This window comes from Lissotriton vulgaris, chromosome 3_1, assembly GCF_964263255.1.
Source record: "Lissotriton vulgaris chromosome 3_1, aLisVul1.2, whole genome shotgun sequence".
NCBI lineage: Eukaryota > Metazoa > Chordata > Amphibia > Caudata > Salamandridae > Lissotriton > Lissotriton vulgaris.
Genome location: NC_141689.1, coordinates 1,670,468,566 through 1,670,490,151, shown reverse-complemented (window position 1 = coordinate 1,670,490,151; position 21,586 = coordinate 1,670,468,566). Strand labels below are relative to the sequence as shown.

The window sequence follows — 21,586 nt, the reverse complement described above, 5'->3', positions numbered from 1 at the left end:
GTTGATTGTTAAATGCATCCAGATATGCTATGCTATAGCCAAACGCACCTTAACCATTCCCCCTAGAGTTCACTCTACACGTAAACTAGGGGTATCTATGGCATTCTTAGGGAACATTGCCCTAAATGACATCTGCAAAGCATCAACTTGGTCTACACTACACACCTTCACAAAACACTATTGTGTAGATGTTCAGGCAAAACAAGCTAGCCTGGGCCAGGCTGTATTAAGAACACTTTTTCAAACCACTGCAACAGATACAGGTAGCCACCTCTAAAGAGGTAACTGCTGTGTAGTTTATGCATAAGTATACGATCTACAGCTCATATGCCGCAAACGAAAAATGCTTCTATCAGTATGCATCTGTTCTTGGCATGTAGAGCTGTAGATTTGTATACGCCCACCCGCCTCCCTGGATACCTCTATCTGTTCCAGTATTATCTTACTTAGATACATTACACATGGACATCCTTTTTTATTTCTTACTAACTCCATCATAACCCTACATGGCAAAACAATCTGGAGATGAAGTTGATGCCCATGCGCACTATCGTCCCAAGTAGGAGTCACCTACCTTGTGACTACAAAGACTTCTTCCAAGACAAAAACAAAGTGCAAACATCCAAGCCCAACACCAGATGGTGATCTATGCACAAGTATGCAAATCTACAGCTCTACCTGCCAAGAACAGATGCAGACTAATGAGTAGAATTTTCCTTACCATTTATATGCATGTACTTTTAGGGATTGACTGAATAATTGGCAATGGATGTTACCTTCTCTTGTTCATAGGAATAATTTTATAAATTGTCCAAAGAGTACAGATCTATCTTTATAGCATTAAGGAATTAAGTCCCAGTGATATATTTGGAAAATATTTCCAATTTAATATCCGGAATTCTAATGGCATAGTTTTGTTAAGGCCAGTAGAGAAGCAAATAAAATATAATAGCTGTCTGTTCTTTTAGCTGTATTCTTGAAATACCCAAGCACAGTTGATTTGACTTAGAGTTGCACATTTAGCTTTTCATGATTATTTACCCAATTGTCTTGTACAGTTCAAAGGACCATTCTAAGATCATAACTTACATACTGATATAAATCTCAGGACAAACATTTCTATGGACCCTGTTATGCTATAACCGACATCTTAGGAACCATCAGTCTTTCTTCAATTATTCCATTCCCTTCCCTCCCTTGCTTGGACCTTCAATGGTCAAAGTATGTTGCATCAATAACCAACATGTGATGCACTGGAAGTGTGCTAAACCTTATCAAATGACTATTATCAGTAGTCTTTATCACTTAAAGTGGTGTATCAGAGTGGTCATCACAATTTACTCTGTTAGTTTTCCTCATATAAAAACACTCGGTGTAGTCTACAGTTGATTAGAACAACGGTGTTTGTGATGTGATGGTGAATAGCAGCATCTGTGAACTTGTTGATACTTGGACGTACAACTAAACGTTTGTTAGCAGTTTTACAGTACCTTTCTGGCTCTGTCGAATTTAAAAGAAAAACTGCATCCAGCATACTCCACTTACATTTGTAAGCAGAAAATATAAAGCATGCTGTGAATGTAAATCAGCATACAAATAGAACGATGCTGGGAGAATGTTCCTGCAGATCTGCCAACATTCTAACCCCATTTTCGAATTGTTCCTCTCAGTTATATCTATTTGGTGTATGTTTTACAGGGGTGTGTGATTAGGAAGATGCACATGCCAACAGTCTTTGCATCTAGAACTGCTAGGACACCCGGATATATTTGTGGAGAAATAAAAGGATGTAAATTATCTTGGCAGAGAGTTCACTTTTAGGATCTATTTACTTTTGAATTATTAAAACAAGTTGACATACAACAACTAAACAGTGAGACCCAAGACGGTGGTAAATTGATCATTCTGTCCTTTTTAAAAAAAAAAAAAAACATGTTTTAAATATAATAACAGGCTTTGTTCATAAACGACATGATCGTACTGTAGTATAGAAAAATATAGACTGTTTTGCAGCTTTCCAGCTTTGAATTAGATTTGCAAACAATTACAGATTTAGGTTAAGTAAATGAAACCACTATAAAGGAAAGGATTTATTAGGCAGCTAAAAATGTGGCAGAATGTTTCTGCAGTAGGCCTATGTAACAACTCCTTCCCTCCAGGTACTAACATACAGCCCTTTGTGTTCCCTAACCGGTGATTGGATAGTAAAGTCACATTTGTTGTACTTTGTTTAACCTCTTGTAGTGGGATGCAGTGTACATTTCTTGAGTCCAAACCAATGCTTGAATAAATATCAGTTACCTGGCACTTAATCAAGATCCCCTCCTCCCCTCAGTCTGTGCTACAGATAAAAGACCACATTATGTAGAATCCTTAAATGACAAGACCTATTTGAAGATCAATTCTAAACTAGCAATGGTCCAGCTGCACCTGAAAATATCCAGCAAAAGCAGTAATATGTCTTTGGGAAAAAAGTGTGCCTACTCATGACAAAAAAACAGTGTCCTTTTCTCATGAATGTGAGAGCAGCCCAAATTGGAAGCAGATTTAGACTACATCAGAAATGCTGATAATAGACTGCACTAGCATTTGTAAGCACTACTAGTCTTGAGAAGGGAACAAGAATTGGAAGCAAAGACACTTTGTTAACCTCACAAGTAGGGCTGCAGCTGTCACTGCTCCTGCGTCTATGTTGTCTAATCTAGTAACTAGACCTTTTAATCAGGTCACAGACAAGTATATTGAAAAAATGTATATGAAAGTATGACGTGGCATATGCATGATAGCCTGTGCATTCTAAATGCATTTTTGTTTAAGATAAATTTATAGATTGAATTTGTAAGACTGAATATACCTATATGGAAATTGAGGTAGTTGTGCATATTCCAAATCATTAAACGTATTTGCAAACTTTAAGTTTAAACTCAATTTCTTTGTTAGGAGAAAGCCCCTGATATAATGTAACCATCTTTTCACGACTGACCCTTGTGTTTTAACCGCAGTATGTGTATCTTTGTCAACAATAACCTTCCAGGAAAGTGACTTTTTTTATCATGTGATCTTTCCAGGAAAGTGTATTTGTTTTTTGTTTTTTAGTTTATCTGCACTTTGTGTTTTTGTGTTATGCTTGACACAAAGGAATCTTGTAAAAAGTACATTCATCACATGTCGGTTTCAGTGTAAATGTTTTCTTTATAATTTCTGTTGGAATAAGAAGTTGTTTCAAATGTATACATGGATTGTTATATTACAAAGTTCTCTAACATCCAACTTTTTATATTAAACACTTGTTAGTTTCCTTAAAGCTCAATTGAGGTTCCAGAAGCCAGATCATTCAGCTAAACATAGTGAAAAAGTTGTGCACTTAAGACTTTGCAAGGCTCTTTCCGCATTCTCTAACCAGCATTCTGGTGGACTTGTTAAAAGTATAGAAAAATTATTTCCCAGTCATCTTTTATCCTTTCATCTGGATTTTTACTTTTTCTAATGCTTTTTCAAAAACTGTATTTATTAGTTTTCACTTTACATTTATCCACTTAAAAAGCAACTTGCTTTGTTCAGAGATGTTTGATCTACATTTCTCTTACTTGCGTTTGTTGTTTAGCTTCGTTTATCTCCAATTATGAGGCATCGTTAAATAGGGGCACCAGCACACTATTATTACTCCATAGAGGAAGAGTTGTAAATGCTTAAATTCCAGCAGAGTACAGACCAGTATCTGTATTACTGTGACTGTGTGCTCGCCTTTCACAAATGTAGTCAATATCCTTTGCATAATGAAATCGCTTCTGGTCGTTTAAGGGAGTAGGAGATTGCACTGAACAATACTTCTGAGTGCACATGATACACCCCTATCTTCACGAAGAAGCAAAAAACCCAATGCCAAATGTAATATTCCCCTTTTCTGTGCTGTTTTCTTCTAAGGTTAGAGCAAAACCTGCTTTTCTGTCCCCAACACAGTTATAGGTATGGTATAAAACTTTGTTTTTGGTCTAAATGGATTGAGACCGTTCCTAAGGTGTATCCTAGTTAATTGTTGGCCAGTAGGTGCACTGGCCAGATTTTAGGGATCCATAGATCAGAGTGTGCTCATTTCTTTCTTTCTATGATCTAGTTTGAGGCTTGATTGTAATACACTAGAATTTATTTCAAATCATCTTTATTTTTACTCTTGTAATATCCAAGTGAAATTTCGATTGTGTAAAATGATATTTCTATCACAATGTGTGTAAAGAAAATATATATCTTTCTATAATCTAACATTGGCTGTTGCAGACACCATAGATTCTACATGTTGAATTATATTCATCATTTGTCCTGTCAGTGAAAGATTTACACTTTCGAGTTATCTCACTTTAAATGTTACATTTTGCTTCCTCTGATAAAATGACTCATTTGCCAGTCTTCAGCACTTCAGTCAGCTACTATATATTTTTTAGTTGAGTAAAGACTTGGTAAGGTATTGAAGTGTCCTTGAGTGCGGCTCAGTAAAGATTACCTAGAAACATCTTCACTACTTGATGATTGTTAGCAGATAATTTCGTGTTGGCGTTTGGAAAGTGGAAGTTAATATTGAGTTATTATAAGTTATTATTTTTTGCTTATTGAAATCCAAATTTTCTACTAATTAATTTCACATAAACATCAATTGGAATCCATTTTGTGAATGCCCGTAATCTGGAGAACACCAGATGTGTGTACTACAGATCGTATGTAATCTGTTTGGACTGGAAAGGTAAGGAACAATTATGAGACAGTCCTGTTTCTTACAAATAGCACAAGTGTCTAGAAACTTCCCATCCAATAGGGTGATACAAGACTTCAAGATTACAGATGTGCTTTTACTTGTAAGAGATAGAGACATGGAAATCAAGTAAGCTGTTTACAATGTTTCTATTTTTTCATGAGGCATGCAGCAAAGAGTTAGCCTACAGCTGGCCTGTTTTGTCAACAAGACTTCAGCAAACCCATTAATTCTGAAAAGATATTAGGAGATGGTTGGAGTTATTTGTAGTGAGAAAGGGAACAAAGTGGTAAGATATGCCAAGAAGTTAACACATTTTTTGTTGTAAGTGGTAGTGTATCAGGATATTGTCTGCATAAAATCAAACTGGTATACATATTATTCAAGCTAAGGTGCATCTGTGTGATAATCTCCCTAAGTCAGGACTGCCTCAATGCACAGCCACTGCGACTGAATGCACAGTCTGTTGGGATCCACGTTGTGCTAAGATCACTTGATTTTGTATAATTAACTTTTTTTAAAGCTCCTATTTGAGCTGCCCCAATTTTCTAATTCTTGTACATAGTTATTTTCTAGTGGTATTTGCTTTCTCTTCTAAATGGTTTAAAGCAAAGGTATAATATCCACTGCCACAAATCGTGCTGCAGTCTCTTAAGGTCCAGTTCAGACCTTTTCAACTACTGAGAAGAACTTTCTGAATGAGGTTTGATTCATGAAGGTCTTGACATTAGCATTTCAGCTTCCCTCATCTCTAAATACGTTGCCTTTCATAAATAGCTTCAGAAACCTCACAAAATTGCCTTTGTGCAACTGACTTCCATCAAAGATGTGGAGGTTGAGTCCATTCAACCTAGTCTTTCGGTGTCCACGTCTTGCCACAATGCTGGCTTGGCTAGCTATTGTTGCTGGATCAGAACAAAGTGTGTTGAGTGCGGGCTGTTTTAGCTCCTGTGTCTTATAACATTAGCCACATTGACAGTGGTTTTAATCACCAATCAAGCAGGTTAAATATTTTTTGTGTTTTTTCATTTTTGGTGATTACAAAACAAAAGAATGGAAATTTCACACATCCAGTGAATAGTTGAATTTGGACATATCATCTTTTGTGGACTTCTTTGAGTTTTTATTTTTTATTTTTTTAATTTTTATTGTATTTTTTTATGATCATTGAGTACATACGTTTGAATTGGCAATATTCACTTTAGCCCCCTAACACCCCCACCCCATAGTCAGGCAAAGTTGTAGAGCAGAAAGAAAAAAAGAAAAGAAAAGCATATAAACCGAATTATACATATGTTTAACACCAAGGATTACTTGGTGCCACCTCGGGTTAATCAGTCACATAGCTGCCCTATGTAGTAGTATTCCAAACGAAATCTAGATAAACACAATAAAAATCAAATACAAAGGCAATTGTGAATTCGTCAATCAGATAGCGGCCTTGTTTAAGAGTTGTTCCCCAATAATTCTACCCTAACAGTAAAGCAAATGTCACGATGTTGGGTTTAAAGGAATCACGGATTGTTATTGCTTTGCAAATCACACCATTCCTGTAACAGAGCCCAGATTTTCATGCCTACAGTGCGTTTCCTTCTACCTTTCCCTTCATAAATTGCAATTTCCAATCTAACTGCGGCCAGTAATCTTGCAAGCCATTGTTGAAATGAAGGAGCATATTTGTCTAACCAGGCCGAAGCAATACACATTCTAAAAACCGCCATTGAAATAAATATAAATTCCACCCCTTGTCCTGCCCAATTAGGGTCTGTCGCTACTAAAAGCATAATTTCAATGGTTAGGTTGATGGGGTTCTTCACCACCGCGGAGATGAACCTCTCCATATCCAGTTTCAATTGGGTTAGGCCGACACATGTGGCGAATATATGTACACAGTCCGCATTAGAAGTATGGCAGCTGGGACAGTAGGTTCCTTTACCGGGGCCCCATTTTGCAATTTTATCCGGAGTATAATATAGCATGAAGCAAGTTTTATAAAATTGCGTCTGTAATATGGTGGATAATAGACAAGTTTGTGACATAGCCATAGTTCTCCCAAATTCTAAGGAAGATATACCAATTTTATTTTCCCATTTCGATGCTGTCTTTCCTATATCATCAGGCGCTAAGTTGATTAATAAGGTATATATTTCACTAATAGTGTTTACTTTTACGGACGACGGTGCCTCAAATATCTCACATTTTTTGCAAAGAATTCCACTAAGATTTCTTCTAGTGATATAATCCCGGATTTGTAAGTATTTGAAAAAATCTCGATTATTAATTTGATATTTCCCTCTTAATTCTTCAAATGAGAGAAGCCCCGCAGAAGAGCAGAGATTGCCAAAATGTGTAATTCCAGCTGCTTCCCATTTCTTCATACAGTTATCCCTAAATATTTCAGGCAGTTCTAGATTATCATTAAAAAGTGTATCGTGTGAAACTCGCCCAATGTCCATCATTTTTCTTATTGTTTCCACTATTTTAAATGAGTGTAGAAGCGGCTTAAATTTTACTTTTTTATGATAGCTATCATATAAATGACGCCATAAATATCCTTAACTTTTTTCACCTATCATTAGTTTATTAATAGTTACTTGTTCACCCCAAGATAACTCGCTCACTGTTTCAATTTGAAGAAGCTCTTGACTATTAATCAGGGTTACAGCCCAATAGTAGGATCGCAAATTGGGTAAGGCTAGACCCCCCCGTTCCTTTGGTAAAGTGAGTAATTTTAATGCGTGTCTTGGTTGGGAATAGGCCCATATAAAACTTGGAAAAGTACGTTCCATAGACTTTAGGCAGGTATCCGAGAATTCTAGGCATATTGCTCTAAATAAATAAAGCAATTTAGGGAAAAAAACATCTTTATGGCATTCACTCTACCAATCAAGGAAAGATGTAGGTTATCAGGTCTATGGAGATCTTTTTGCATAGTCCTTAAAACAGGTTTTACATTGAGATCAACCAGATCTTCTAGTTTTGTGGTAATAGATATCCCCAAGTAGGTTGCATTCGGTGTAACTCTAGAGTCTGCAAAAACCACATTTTCATTTATCACAATTTGGGTTTTACCTTGATTGAGGGCATATCCGGCAATTGCCCCGAATTTGGCGGCCTCATCGATAGCTAGCATAGTTGTTGCAGGGTTCCTAGTGACGATTGCAATGTCATCTGCGTAGGCAAAAATTTTCGTAGAGATATGTTGTTAGAATTGGTTCTATCTCCCTATTATTTTCCAGTCTTTGTATAAAGGGATCTAGATACAGGGCAAATAGCAGAGGAGAACAATGGCAGCCTTGTCTTGTTCCCCTAGATATCTTAAACGACTTAGTCAGGCTGCCGTTAACCGATAAACAGCTGCCGGGTTGACATATAATTGTTGTATGGCCTTATTGAAGCTTGGGGGAATCCCAACCCTCTTCAAAGCTGCCCAAAGGAAGTTCCAGGAGACCCTATCAAAGGCCTTCTCAGCATCTAATCGTACGAGGGCCATAGGGTCTCCTGAAATTCTTGATTGGTCAAACAGCGTAATTACTCTATGTACGTGATCAGTAGTAGATCTTCCTGGGACAAAACCATGTTGGTAATTAGCTATAACGTTATGTATAATTGGGGCCAAACGATTTGCAAGTAATTTCGAGTAAATTTTCAAGTCTGCCTTGATGAGGGTAATTGGTCTATATGAACCTAATTGTTCCGGGGGTTTATTTTTCTTGGGGAATATTATTTTTGCACTAGACCAGGATTTAGGTGGGGATCCCCCTCTGAAAATGTAACCAAATAGTTTCAACATTGTGTTGCAATTCCGTTGGGAATGTTAGGAAAAATTCCGACGGTAGACTGTCTAAACCTGTCGCCTTACCCTTAGGTAAATTCCTAATTATTTGTTGTAGCTCTTCTAAATTCGGGTCTTCTTGTAGTACCACTTGATTCGTTTCACAAAAACTAGCAGGATTTTTAAAATCTAGATATTCTTTTGTCATTTTTTCTATGTTATCGCCACCGCCCTCCGTATATAATGTGCTATAAAATTGAAAGAAGGATTCCTTTATGTCTTCTGGGTCAGTGACTACACCTTTTGTAGGATCTAATATCTCATGAATTGTATTGGTAGTCTCTAGTTGACGCATACGAACTGCAAGTTGATGCCCAACTAGTTTGTTCACCTCGTACACCATCTGATGGAGTTTTAGATGTGCTGTCATATTACATTGTGGTTGAAAACATCAATACTGCTCTTAAACAACATCTCTAATGAAGAGGAATGCAGCCTCCACTTCCATTCAATACCTTATCCAACCATCTTCTACGCCTGATACCTAGTGTCGCCAGTGAAACTGTAGCAAACCACACCCCTGCCTTCATCCTTCTTGGTTACCTATTGGCAATAATTAATGAAGTAAAAAATAGTCATGATGTTAGAAGGGCTGTTCTATACCTATATACCAAAGATGTTGACAGTCATTCTCATTTAATAGGTGCTTTCTGTCAGTGACGTCTCGATAGATAGTGGTCACTGTCTGCTCATGATGTTACTCAGAACCGAGGTGCTTTCCACCGTTCACTAAATGAAACAACGGTTTCTGTTAGGCATGTGGAGTAAAAATATGCCCCCTCTTCTGCATTTTTTTGTTACACTTTTAGCATGTTTCAGTTGATTTCTCAGGCTTCTGGACACTCAATGTCTTTTTCCAGGTACCCAACAAGTAGGTAATCTGAAAAGGTAAAGGATGATAGAGAAACTACCCTACAAGTAAGTAACTGGAGATTTACCCTACATTGACAATGAAATCGAAAATCTCTTTCCAAAGAGTTTTGCTATTGTACATGTAAAAAAAATCACAGTTCTTCCTTGTAACACCAGAGTACAGTGATTTAAGATTAAATTTTTCTGAACATAAAATAAAACATGAAACATTTCATTTTAGTCATCTGCCAACTAAGTTTCATGATGTGAGCCCAGATCTGCTTAATCGTGTTAGAGATTTTAAATTCTGTGACCCAGAGTGTGTGATTTACCCTCAGATCTCCCATTAGTCCATGTTGTCCCTTTAAAGTTAACACGCTCTGCATTTATAATAATGTCAATGTATTCAAAGATTAATTATTGCATTATAAATTAACCTTAAAATAGCACATGCTCGACCGTTTTGGCAGATTTGGGCCCCTATTTGTTAAATGTAATTTTTGTTCGACCTGATGTCTTCAGCATACCTTGTTCAATGTAAAGTTGATTTATGTTAAGATGAGTTGATTTTAATTTTGTCAGTTCAGTGTTAATGTGCATTCAATGTGATTATGTGCCTTTAAAATGTTTTCCCTTCCATTTTGCCCTTGTATCTTTACAGTCATTGTATTCAGCAGATACTAGAAAGTGTAAATCATTGTCACGTAAATGGCATAGTTCACAGAGACCTTAAGGTCAGTATAGAGCGGTGCCCATAAATTGGGCAAAAACAGGTTTTCTGTTTTTTGGGGCTGTTGGGGGTGAATGAAGGGTGTAGATACGGTGGCAGGAGCTAGCTTCCTTCGCTTAGCTCCCGTCACCCATTCTAATTCAATTATCTTGTGGAAATGGAGCATGATTTCTCTTTGCAGTTTGCCAGCTCAATACGTTTGATATGCATCACGGCCCGGGGACGTAATTGCTTATTTAAGGAGCGCATCTTTAATCTTAATACACCCACAAAAATTTGCATTGTCACATGAATTATTCCAATGTTTACATCTTTATAAAACAAGAGTGGGGGGAGCCAGAGCTGCAGCACTCATTCATTGACTGAGCACCTGGCCCCTCGCTTGGCTTGTGATGCATGTCATTCTGCAGATGGATAACACTAGCTGTGCTCTGAGACCATGAGTCGCTGCAGCAGAACAACTGGTTAAAATATTGCTCTCTCAGCTACTAAATAACCCCGCAGCCAATGACAATAGAGGAAACCTAAACCGTGCAGCCAGAAGCTCAAAGTACAGTAATTGATTTGATGTTAACCTAATTGGTGGTTCCTTCACTGCATTGAGCAAGGCCAGTGGGTAGTAACCAAAAAGAGGTACCTCCCATTTAGTCTCCCCCGAGGGCCAATAAGAGTCGCTTGAGGAATGTGCTGTTTGTGTAAACAGTACATTTCTAAACGTTTGCACCTGGTAAAACAGCAGCTCCAGGTAATTTGAAACCCCCCTCCAAATTTTGAAGCGAACCACTTGCAAGGTTTATAGCTCGCATTGTGGTGTTTTAAATACGTTGATGTGGCTGCTGTTCCCCTAAAGCCGGGAGTGCCCGAGTTGAGCAGTATTCCCCCAGTTGTTCTCTGCTTGCATTGTTTTTAATCCAATTTTACAACAGGTGTCAACAGGCAGTGAGTGTATGTGTAGAACTAACACACGCCCCTGGTGTTTGCATGCAGTCATTGCATTCAGCAGATCATGGAGGCTGTGCTACACTGCCATCAGATGGGCGTAGTCCATCGGGATTTGAAGGTGAGTGGCGTCACTGGTCACAGCTTTGGAGATCATTTGATTTCTGCTGATTTGGCTGCAGTTCTGCTTGCAAGGAAGGCACGCCCAAACTTTTAGCAAAGTACACATTATGCACCAAGGTGTGCAGTACACCTAGCATAGTTGCCAAGGTGCCCAATTTCTTCTGTGGCGACTTGAGGCAAGCCTGTTATTTTTATTTATTTTTTTTATACTTAAGGGTTAACTGATCCTAATGACCCTGCTCTGCTTCCATTTTCTTAGCCAGTTATCCATCTGACTTATACTTCATTGCAGGATATTTTTGTTGGGAGCTCTTCTTGCTAAGTGAATTACATTATTTTACCAAATGTGTAAGGTCTACATTCATAATTTTTCTTACCACCCTTTATTCAATTCTTTTATGCAAAAAAAATAAGTTAGCAAAACATCCTCTGTCCTACAAGTTAATAATAAACTATCTCAATTCCTAGTGCAGACCAATACATCATTGAAATCTTACTCTATTATAGAACAAGTTAAACTTTCTTTCTTTTCAAATTAATTATTTTTATAAGGTTCCTTGTTCTCACAAGTTATAGCCAACATGTTTTTATGATTCGCAATCTCTTCATTGTTCATTGAAGTTAAATTTGAGATGTTCTCAAACTCTATAAAAAAGAACTATGTGATTAACCTTCTACTGTATTTCATCAAGTGGAGGACTGATGGACCGTTGTCAACAGAGGTAAGTGTACCTGTGGTTCTCCGATTCAACAAATCATAACCTATTTTCCCCCTTATCGCGCCAGGTATGAACACTGTACTAGTTATCATAGTTAATCTGCATTTTCATTAATGAGTTCAATAAGCCTCCTACGTCCAGTCGATTGCAGAGAGCTATGAAAATTAGTCCAACGTTCATACTTTGAAGATTTAAATTCATTAAAAGGATCCAAAGTACGCTTTATTCTTTTCCCAAAAGGGCAAATCATCTTCTGATTTGTTGAATCAGAAAACTAATGGTGGACTAACAAGTGTTGCCAATGATCTGTCATACCCCCACTTCATACTACATTATAGCGTGTTTGAAGACGCAAGAGAAAAACAAATCTCATAGTTTATTTATGTGGAGTTTATAAGAATATCTCAAATGTATTTTAACCAAGAGGAAGCATTTCTTAACCATGAAACATATGTTTGCTGTATCCTGTAAGAACTACAAACTTCAAATATAGACTATTCATTTGGATTGCCAAAAAAATGAAATAAAGAAGGTTCAAATTGGTTACCTCCGTGTTTACACAATAGATTAACATTTCAATGATGTAACGGTTCTGTATTAGGAATGGATATCGTTTTTTAATAATTTAATGTACAGAAAATGTTTTCTAAACTTATATATTTTATTTAAAATAATTGAATAAAGAGTGCTATAAAAAATGATAAAGGAATTCCTTGTATATTTGGTAAAATGGTTTAGCTCACATAGCAATAAAGAACTCCCCGCAACAATATGTTGTATTAGTGTTATACACGTATTGGTGTTCTAGCCAACACCCAGCCGAAAAGTTAGAAGCCAGCATAAAAACTTTAAAGGAAAGTTTGATATACTGTGAAATATTAACTCTGTCCTGTCCTCACTTGCTAGTTAAAAGGTCATGCTCGACAGTGCAGTTGTATGCAAGATGTAGCAACTGATTCTTTAAAATATTCATAGTGAGCTTTGGCTCCACACAGAGGAGCATTACTTCTTTACCTTGTACTATTGCCCATTTGTGCATCACTGTGCCTTCAAGGAAGCCCTTCCTTTGGAATGCATAATGGACTATTTTATATCAGAAAAATACACTGAATGGCACTATTGTGTTACATTAAATTGTTTATCCTCTAAATCCATTAAATACAGAAAGGAATTTGCTTTTTGTACTTTTCCACAGCATGGGCAAAAGGGAGACTTTACTGGGATGAACAGCATCTGTATATACAGCGAATGTAAACAGCATTTGTGAATGTCGCTGGTAACATCCATTGGCACCTTGAAACCAGTGCTTGTTCTCTCAGCAGCAGGACATTGGGTTGCAGAGTTATGATTCAGCCTAGAATGAGGGACAGGAAAACAGAGGCTAAAGCTGCACTTAATGTTAAATTGTTGTTTAGCCTCCCCATCCCTCAGTAGTCCTAATGAAATAAATAGATGCATGACCATGTGGAGTAGCCTGGCAGTTTATGGGTTCCTGTTAAGTGGATTGGCAGAAATAAAATAATCTAGTTGTCGGGGGATGAAGAGGCTGTGCACAGTTCATAGTATGCATGCTTCTAAAATGTGAAAATTGTGGCTTTTTGTCAGGGAATATATTTGCGAGAGCAGGCATGGTGCAGGGAGCTACTGGGGAAGACTGTGGGATGAGTATGCCACGCCGCAATCTTGTTGGCACGGTTTTAGGCATGCAATTTGTGTATGTGCAATACATTTTGGTGTAAGGTGCATCTAATATCACCTGCAGTCTGCCCATTTCAAAGGTGTATGTGCCTCTTGGCAATCAGAACTGCAGCCAATCTTTCTTGATCAGAGTGAGGTGTGTAAAAAATGGATAGTTTGTTGTTGATTTGGAAGAGAAAATAATTTGCTATGTGTCATGTGATCCACAGATATGCAAATATGGCTACAAATGTGCAAAGTTCACCTGTGATCAATATGAAAAGCATATAATTGGCACTTTGATCGGTCTGCTCAAGGGCCTATCCCTAGACAAGTTGGACTTGCCAGAGGGCGCAATGGCCTGCTTGTGTACTATGGAATAGTTAGCAACTTAAACCAGGTACTGTTTCATTTGTGATACCTTATCGCATTCTGCAGACATGACAAAAATATCAGATGCTATGAAGATATTTAGCTTGGTGCCTGACCTCATTTTGGTAGGTTTATATACACCATAGCAGTGAGGTTGAGTCTTAGAACAGTAAATCTGATTCACGTTTTAAGTCCCAAAAAGATGTTTGCCAAGTATTTCTCTCTTAATCCCAGATCCATAAGGCAAAACAAAGCCACTGTGCGTATATGTGGAATAGATGCACTGATCCAGGAAGTATAACCTCGTGACTAGGTGACTTGTTCTAATTAAAGGGAGAGATAAACTCTGGATCCGAGGAGGTAACTTATCCAGCTAGCTCGTACTTATTAATGTTATGATTCCTTCAGTCTGAATTTTCTGCCCGATACCTTGCCCTTCCCTCAACATTTGATGTTAATTTTGAAAACCTACAGTAGCTGCCAATACCATTCTCAATTGTGGTAATGCAGCACCACTGGCTTAGATTTCCTGGTTCCATTTAAATCTCTTCACTCATAGCTTTAAAACGAATGGAAACAAAAAAATCATCACATAGATGATGGACAGTTACCTACAGGTTTAAAGGCAGTACCGACGTGTCTGCTGTCAGCCGAAACTAAATAAATAATAGCGTTACAAGTAAATGAGATTGTCAAACAGCAGTGGCATATTACAGATGTTGCTGCAAATGAACATGCTCATTTACAGCATCTTGGTTGACTATGTATGCATGGCAGGGCTCTTTGTTTTAGTGCTTTTTCTGCTTGAAAAACCTCTTTGATTGTGGAACAGTTTTTGCAGTACCTTTCCGGTTACTACAACTTCAGGATTAGGGCAACTATCACAAATCTACTTTCAATAGAACCTTTGTTTAGTGCCTGTTGGGTCAAGGTTAGAATACTGACTTGTTCCTCTACCCTGAGCACCTAACTGCATGTATATATGGCCCTAATGTCACAAAATATAAGCACGTGCTAGACTTTCCACTGTCTATATGGGGTCCTCAACCTGTCTTTTGACCTGGAGGAGCCTGTATGGCAACCGCTATCATAGGTAAAGGGCATAAATGGTGGTGGTCACGTACTATGTTTTAGAAAGATCAATTGTGTGACCAGACCTTTTATCTCTATCACTGGTATGGAGGTCTAGTGGCACAATTGTGTAAAGTTCTACTTTTATGTCCATGCACAGAGCCTTGCTCTGGCATCCTATGTGTATGTCAAGTGCATGTGTAGTGCATCTAACTCGTGGTGATAAGCTGTGTGTATAGTGAGCCTGAGTGACGGAGGCCAGTGGGATCCATTTTGGATGACCCTTTTTTGGAATAGTAGAAGACAGAGGGCGAGGTCTGTACTCCCTGACAATGGTGGTCTAGTGCCTGCATTCCAGTCCCTGAGGGAGGAGACCAGATGCTAAAGTGAGGAGGAGGACTACCTTTAGAAATTAAGTGGGGCCTTTTTGTTAGCAAGGAGCTCCTGTTTAGACTTCTAAGTACTGCTGTTCCGTGGTTAGAACCAGGTATGGTTGGACTTCAGTCTCTTTTGTCGGAGGTGAGAGCTTCTAATTGAGGCCTTTCCTTTTGTCTGTCTCCGATTACTTTTTCAGTTGGGCTGGTAACAGTTAGGTTCAGAAACCGAACATCTCTTTTGTGCCTGTGTTGTGGGTGCTACAAGTCAGAGACCGCCCCAGTGATATCTGCTGTAAGAAGCATCACTCTACACAAGCTGTCTGGAGAGCAGCCTGAGTAGGCAGCATGAAAGAACCACCCCAAACCAGTTCTGCAGTTTGAGACCGTGGATCCACATCACCTGTCCAGAAATTGTGTATAAAAATGGGACTCCCAAACCACCCCACTTTGTTTCAGCTCCAGGCTCAGCACCACCAGGGAAGAGTGTGCTGCAGACTACTGCTGTGCAACCAGGGTTGTTGTCTGTCTCACAGCCACTCACCGAAAGAGACATAACCTGAAGTCTACCATTTCTGTTGAAGTAGCTGTCAATCAGTGCTTTATGGTGGTTATCCTTCTCCTAAAAGAGCTATTCCAGCCTAGCACAATTAGCCCCTTCCCAAAGACTGGGGGGAGAGGACTGGGTGCACCTCCTTTAAGGGCCCTGTTGGGCGCCAATGATAATAGAAGCATGGATTTATGCGCAGGTCATCCGGGGGCTCCCAAAGCCATACAGTCATCCCAGGGATGAATTCCCAAAACCTACTCAGGATTTGATGTTCAAGGAGTGTTCTATAGGCTCAGGACACACACTGCAGCTGGGAAAAAGCAGTGGATGGGTGACCCTAGTTTGTCATCCTGACTTCAAAACTGTAGATGTAACTTTAATGATTTTAACAACACCTTTTTATTGCGACTTCCTCCTCCTGAGTTGCAGCCCATTAATGGATCGTAAACCTGCCCTTCTGCCTAGCCCCCAAAAACTCCTGACCTGGCAACAGCACTTCACAATCCTCAAAACAGACCACTCTCCCTTCTTGAATTCACCATGCACCTGGCGTGCCTTCAGCCGCTTGCAGGGTGCTTGTTTGGCAGGACCAATTAGCATTAGTCCAAGGAAGATCCCCTTCCATTATGGTCCCCTGCATGTCCACCCCCTTCTAGCCCCTCAAGTCCAGAATGGGTCCTCCACAGTCCAGACTAGGGCTAATTTGCCTTGTGAGGTTGCACTTTTCCTTCTCGGGTACTCTTCCCTGTGCAGGGATTTATAAAAGGAGTTCCAGAAGCTGGGACTCCTCTCTAATCCAGAGTTGAAGCAGCATCACCTCTCTTCTCCTAACTGGCATGTACAGGGAGCAGGTCCATTGGTTGTCCAACACCCCTGAACAGAATTCTGTGAAGAATCTAGATAGCTGCTCGAAGGGAAACCGGGACCAGTGCCTCTCTCTGGGCCAAGCTGAGACCTCACATCTGTTTGTTTTCACTTCAAAGGAACTCCCCTGTGCTGACTGGAACCAGAGGTCTACCTGTTGTCCCTTAGTCCTATGTGGGAAGAGCCTGCAAGTGCTTGTCAAGGAGATGCAGCTAATTGCCTTCTGGAGATTTCACAAACCCTACCTCTTCCTCTGCAGAGTAATTCACTTGATTAGGGAGGTTATCTCACATGAATTCCATTAAGGACCCATTTTATAAGTGCATAAAGGAAAGCATACTCAATGTAAAAGCAGTTCGTACGCTACAAGATTAAAACTTCAGCCAAAAAGAAAGGTGGAATTTCTTATTGGATTGGCAATTTAATTAGTAGGCCTTAGGAAGCCATAGTCAATGTACACTGAGTCTCATCTGCTAATGTGTTACCTGTGTGCTGATGCCAGGATGAGTTAAAGAAGTAGTCCCTCTCTCATTCTCTACACTCGTGAATGCAGATGTGAACACGAGGCATGAGCAGTCTTCTCCGAGCTCTTTACCTCAGCTGTACAGAGGGCCTTCCTCATTTTAAAAGATAGGCACTGAATTGCAGCTCAAATCCATTTTTTAAAAGTTTCCCTGGGTGACGCTCTATTAAGGAGACTCGCAGCAGAGGATCCAAGGACCAGAGTCCTGTGAGCAAAAAACTGGGGCGGGAGTTATGGATCAGAATTTACTTTCCAGAGAGTTTGAGAAACCTGCAAATATCTGCTCTTTTTAGTCACACTTTTCTCACTTGTGCATAGGTCCTTTCCTGCTGCCGTTTACACAATTGTATCATATAGGCCTGGCATAACAGATCTTGGAATGGAACTCCGGCTGCCTATCAAAGACCCCATTCATGCTTTTCCTGCTGATTGCTTCACTTATGCAGTGCGATTTCATGCTATAGGCACATCAGCCTTCAGAAACCCAGTTGTGATCGATACTCTCTGCAAATGTTTTCCAGGGTATTGATACTACAGAGGCTACTGCCAAGTTACGGCGCTTACCATTTGGCACAGCAATCAGTTTTATTGATCCAATAAACAATATATCTGTGCTTGTCCAGACTCGGAGTTCTAGATCTAGTTATTATTCACCACATCAAAGGATGCATAGGCAAATGTGGTCATGGAAGAAGATCCTCAATTTGAGTTTATTTCTACTAGTCATTTCTCTAATTATATAATGACTTATGCATATGAGACACTGTGCCACACCGCTAATTAAAGAAGGGCCATACCCACCGTGTCATTGGCACTCGTTAGTTAACCATCTTGAAATGAAGCAACCAAACCTATTGAGTAATCCACTATTCTTGGGATAAATTGTCTTTTTCTCACCAAATAGTGACCCTTATTAAATGAAAAATCAAGTTGATGTTCCCTTTCACCTTTCTTTCCTCACAGGATTGACATGCTATTTTATTTAATATAATAAGTTTCTTTTTTATCTTGACCTCTTTCTCCCAAAGCCTGAGAACTTGCTTTTAGCTAGCAAATCCAAAGGAGCCGCAGTAAAGCTTGCAGATTTTGGTCTCGCCATTGAAGTTCAGGGAGACCAGCAAGCCTGGTTTGGTAAGTATGTTTGGCTGCAGTAGGTCTTTTGTCCTTGTTTTAGTGCTTTGTTGAACATATGTTGTACTTGGTTGCTATTTATAAGCCCTTCTTCTTGCATTATTGAAGATTGGCAGTTTGCAACCTCACATGAACGTTTGCATCTGAAGTCTACCACAGGCTGGTTACACTTTAAGAGAAAACACATTTCTGATCTTCGCCTGAATAGCTTCCTAGCTGTTGGTGTGTCAGTGTAGAGTATCACTCATTGTATGCGAACATTGCTTTGTAAAATGTTTGCTGTGTCCTAGAGTTGCTGTGTTTAACATGACTGTGAAGGTATGGTACTGTTCCTGAAATATTAACTGCAATGGAGTAATGCAAGCCTCTGAATTTTAGTTGGGGGGGGGGGGGGGGGCTCTGAAGAATTTCCCTCCACCACTGTACCTGTGTCGCAGAGGCCTGCTGTCCACGCACACCTAGAGTTAGATTTGTATTTTGTAATTTCTTGCTGAAGCTGGCTGTTTGTGAGTGCTTGTATGTTGTGAATGTTTGTTATAGTCATGTGCAATTATTTTAATTTCTCAAGTCTTTGGCGAAGCGGACTATCAGTTTATGGCAGGGGAGTAAAAACAGCACAGCGTTATATAAGAAATCGGTAGGCTTTAAACCTTGTATGTACCTTCCACAACCTATCGCTGGAACTATTTCAGTTGAAATGAAAAAATGGTCGCAGAAGTGTCCAGGCGCTCAATGGGAGACAGTTAAGTTGGTTAGGAAGCTTAGTTGAGCAAATACACATTATAAACAATGTCGAGTCACCGTTTTTAACATGTGCTATGGTTTACCATTGATGTAATGTTACAAAGGCCGCAGACGTGTAGTGCAGCATGCAGAGGCAGTTAGTGACATAAACGTAAGGCGGTGCGCTACATACATTAAAACACACATCCCTTATAAAATTACATTAAAACACATTAAATAAACATCAAAGAAAGACAAAAAAAGTTACTTACCTTATCCTGCAGCACATCCTTGGTGCGCTCCAGACTCCTCCAAGCTTGAGGTGATGTCACTCAGCCAACTACCTTATCCACTCCAGACGCTGCTATCATGCTGTGAAGCCGCATGAGTGAAGCACATGGATTGTCTGGAGCATGCTGCCTAGGTGCTCCAAAAAGCACAGGAGGCCTGTGCCTGCTCACCAACCCAGCTGTCATAGACTGCCGGGTTGGAGAGGTTTGAATTGCGCATGTTAATCTGGCCGGAGTGAGATAGCCGGCCAAACCTACATGCGCACTTCAAACCAAAGTGGCACCTCCTCATTGCTGTCCACCAGCAGCAATGATGCAGTGGCCCTACAACCACACTCCATTCTTCAGAGTAAAAAATAAATTGGTAATAAAATGATTTATTACCATTTTATTTTTCACTGTTTCTGCAGCAGTGTGTGTGAAGGGGGAGGGTGACGCTCCTCTCCTCCTATGGAGGAACCGCTGCGGGCAGATGATGGGAACTGGGTTAATAGATTTTCTTGTTGATGCTCTCTAGTGTGTGATCTCTGCTTCCTCAATGAAGTTCCGAGGCGGTCCACTCAGCTGGTCTTTATTCTGAGAATGACAACTGGGAAATGTATTATATGGATTGGCTGTCAGGTTATTTAAAGGAGCAGAATAAGCAGTTTCATGACTTTAAATGAAAATCTACTCAAGGATGCAAGTGTGTCTGTGAAATTGTGTTTGCAAACATACATGTAAACCAATTAGTGTATGATGTATATCCTCAATATACCACGTTGTTTAACTATGCCATGCCTAGTGACATTGGATTTCTGGCAAAAAGAACTTTACAGTATTGCAAACTTATTTTGTGTACACTATTGCACTAGGCCTCAGCATAGTGAATAACTGTCCGGGAGTTCACCAGGGTTTAGGTTCCATGTACAAAACAAAACTGACGGAAATTGAGACAGCAAATGAAAAGTAGCTTCCTCTTCTTATCTGCACACCATCCAGAAGTGTGGCTCAATGGTTAGAGCGGCAGACCCTGATGCAGAGGTCTAGCCCGGGACCAAGGTTCAATTCCCCGCCTCGGCGGGTCTTGGGCTCAAAATTCCACGGACCTGATAATTCTCGCCTCGGTGCCTATTCCAATCATGGAGTCCCACTCTGCAACTCTGGGCAATAGCTTGCTTAATCTCCACAATGGCTCCCAAAACGCTAAGGATACCTGGCCTCCACCTTGGGGGTGCCCAGGAGTGGACGCCTCACAGGGAAAGCCAGGATGGGTTCCACAGCGATATTCGTACAAGCGCCTTGAGACCCTTGCGGGTGAGTAGTGCGCTATACAAGGATCAATTTACAATTTACAGGCATACATATATAATGTGTATATGAAGGATGTTTCTACTCTGCTCCGTTAATCAGCAAAAAATGGAAGATGCCTCCTCTCCTGGCAGCTACCCATGATATTTCTGCTCACTGTGTTGCTGATAATGGCACATCTTTTCACAATAAGTAGAAGTTCGAGTTTCAAGTGGCAGAGATTCTACTATGATGCTGGGACTGCTGGCGGCACCAACATATCCCTCATACCCTACAAATCTTGTCACGTGGTGTTGTTAACCACACCGCTGGTACTTAATTCATTGCAATGTTATTTGCATAGGTGCCCCAATAGACCAGTGCCCCCACTATATCTTCAACTTGGGAAGATCACCAATCAGCACCATCCTGACCCACAGCATAAACACCTACATCACGTCTGTCACTTTCCCGGATGAACGGAAACTTGCAGAAATCAACATCCTCCTCACAAAGCCAAATGGTGAGCTGATTCATCTACCTGCTCCCTTATCCAGCCAAAGTGATTGAGAAGTCCACCTACAAGCAACTCACAACCCACCTCGAACTTAATCTTCTACTATTAAACACTCAATCGGGAATCAGAAAGAACCACAGCACTGAAACAGCACACATCACGGCCAACAGCAACATTTGAGTTATTCTGGACTGAGGAGAAACAGCAGCCCTCATCCTGCTTAACCTCTCTGTAGCCTTTGAAACTGTCTCCCACAACACCCTCCTCAGAAGACTCCATGAGA

The 21,586-nt window shown here is 39.9% G+C and overlaps 1 protein-coding gene across 13 annotated transcripts in view; it reads left to right on the top strand.

The window, feature by feature from the left end:
* The window catches only part of CAMK2D (calcium/calmodulin dependent protein kinase II delta), an 806,647-nt gene that overhangs the window by 532,418 nt on the left and 252,643 nt on the right, over positions 1-21,586 (top strand). For all 13 annotated transcript variants that reach the window (XM_086962149.1, XM_086962142.1, XM_086962138.1 and 10 more), the window contains exons 6-7: positions 10,093-10,165; positions 18,402-18,504. In XM_086962149.1, coding sequence (XP_086818275.1) covers positions 10,093-10,165; positions 18,402-18,504 — 176 coding nt within the window. The remainder of the gene's footprint in view (positions 1-10,092; positions 10,166-18,401; positions 18,505-21,586) is intronic.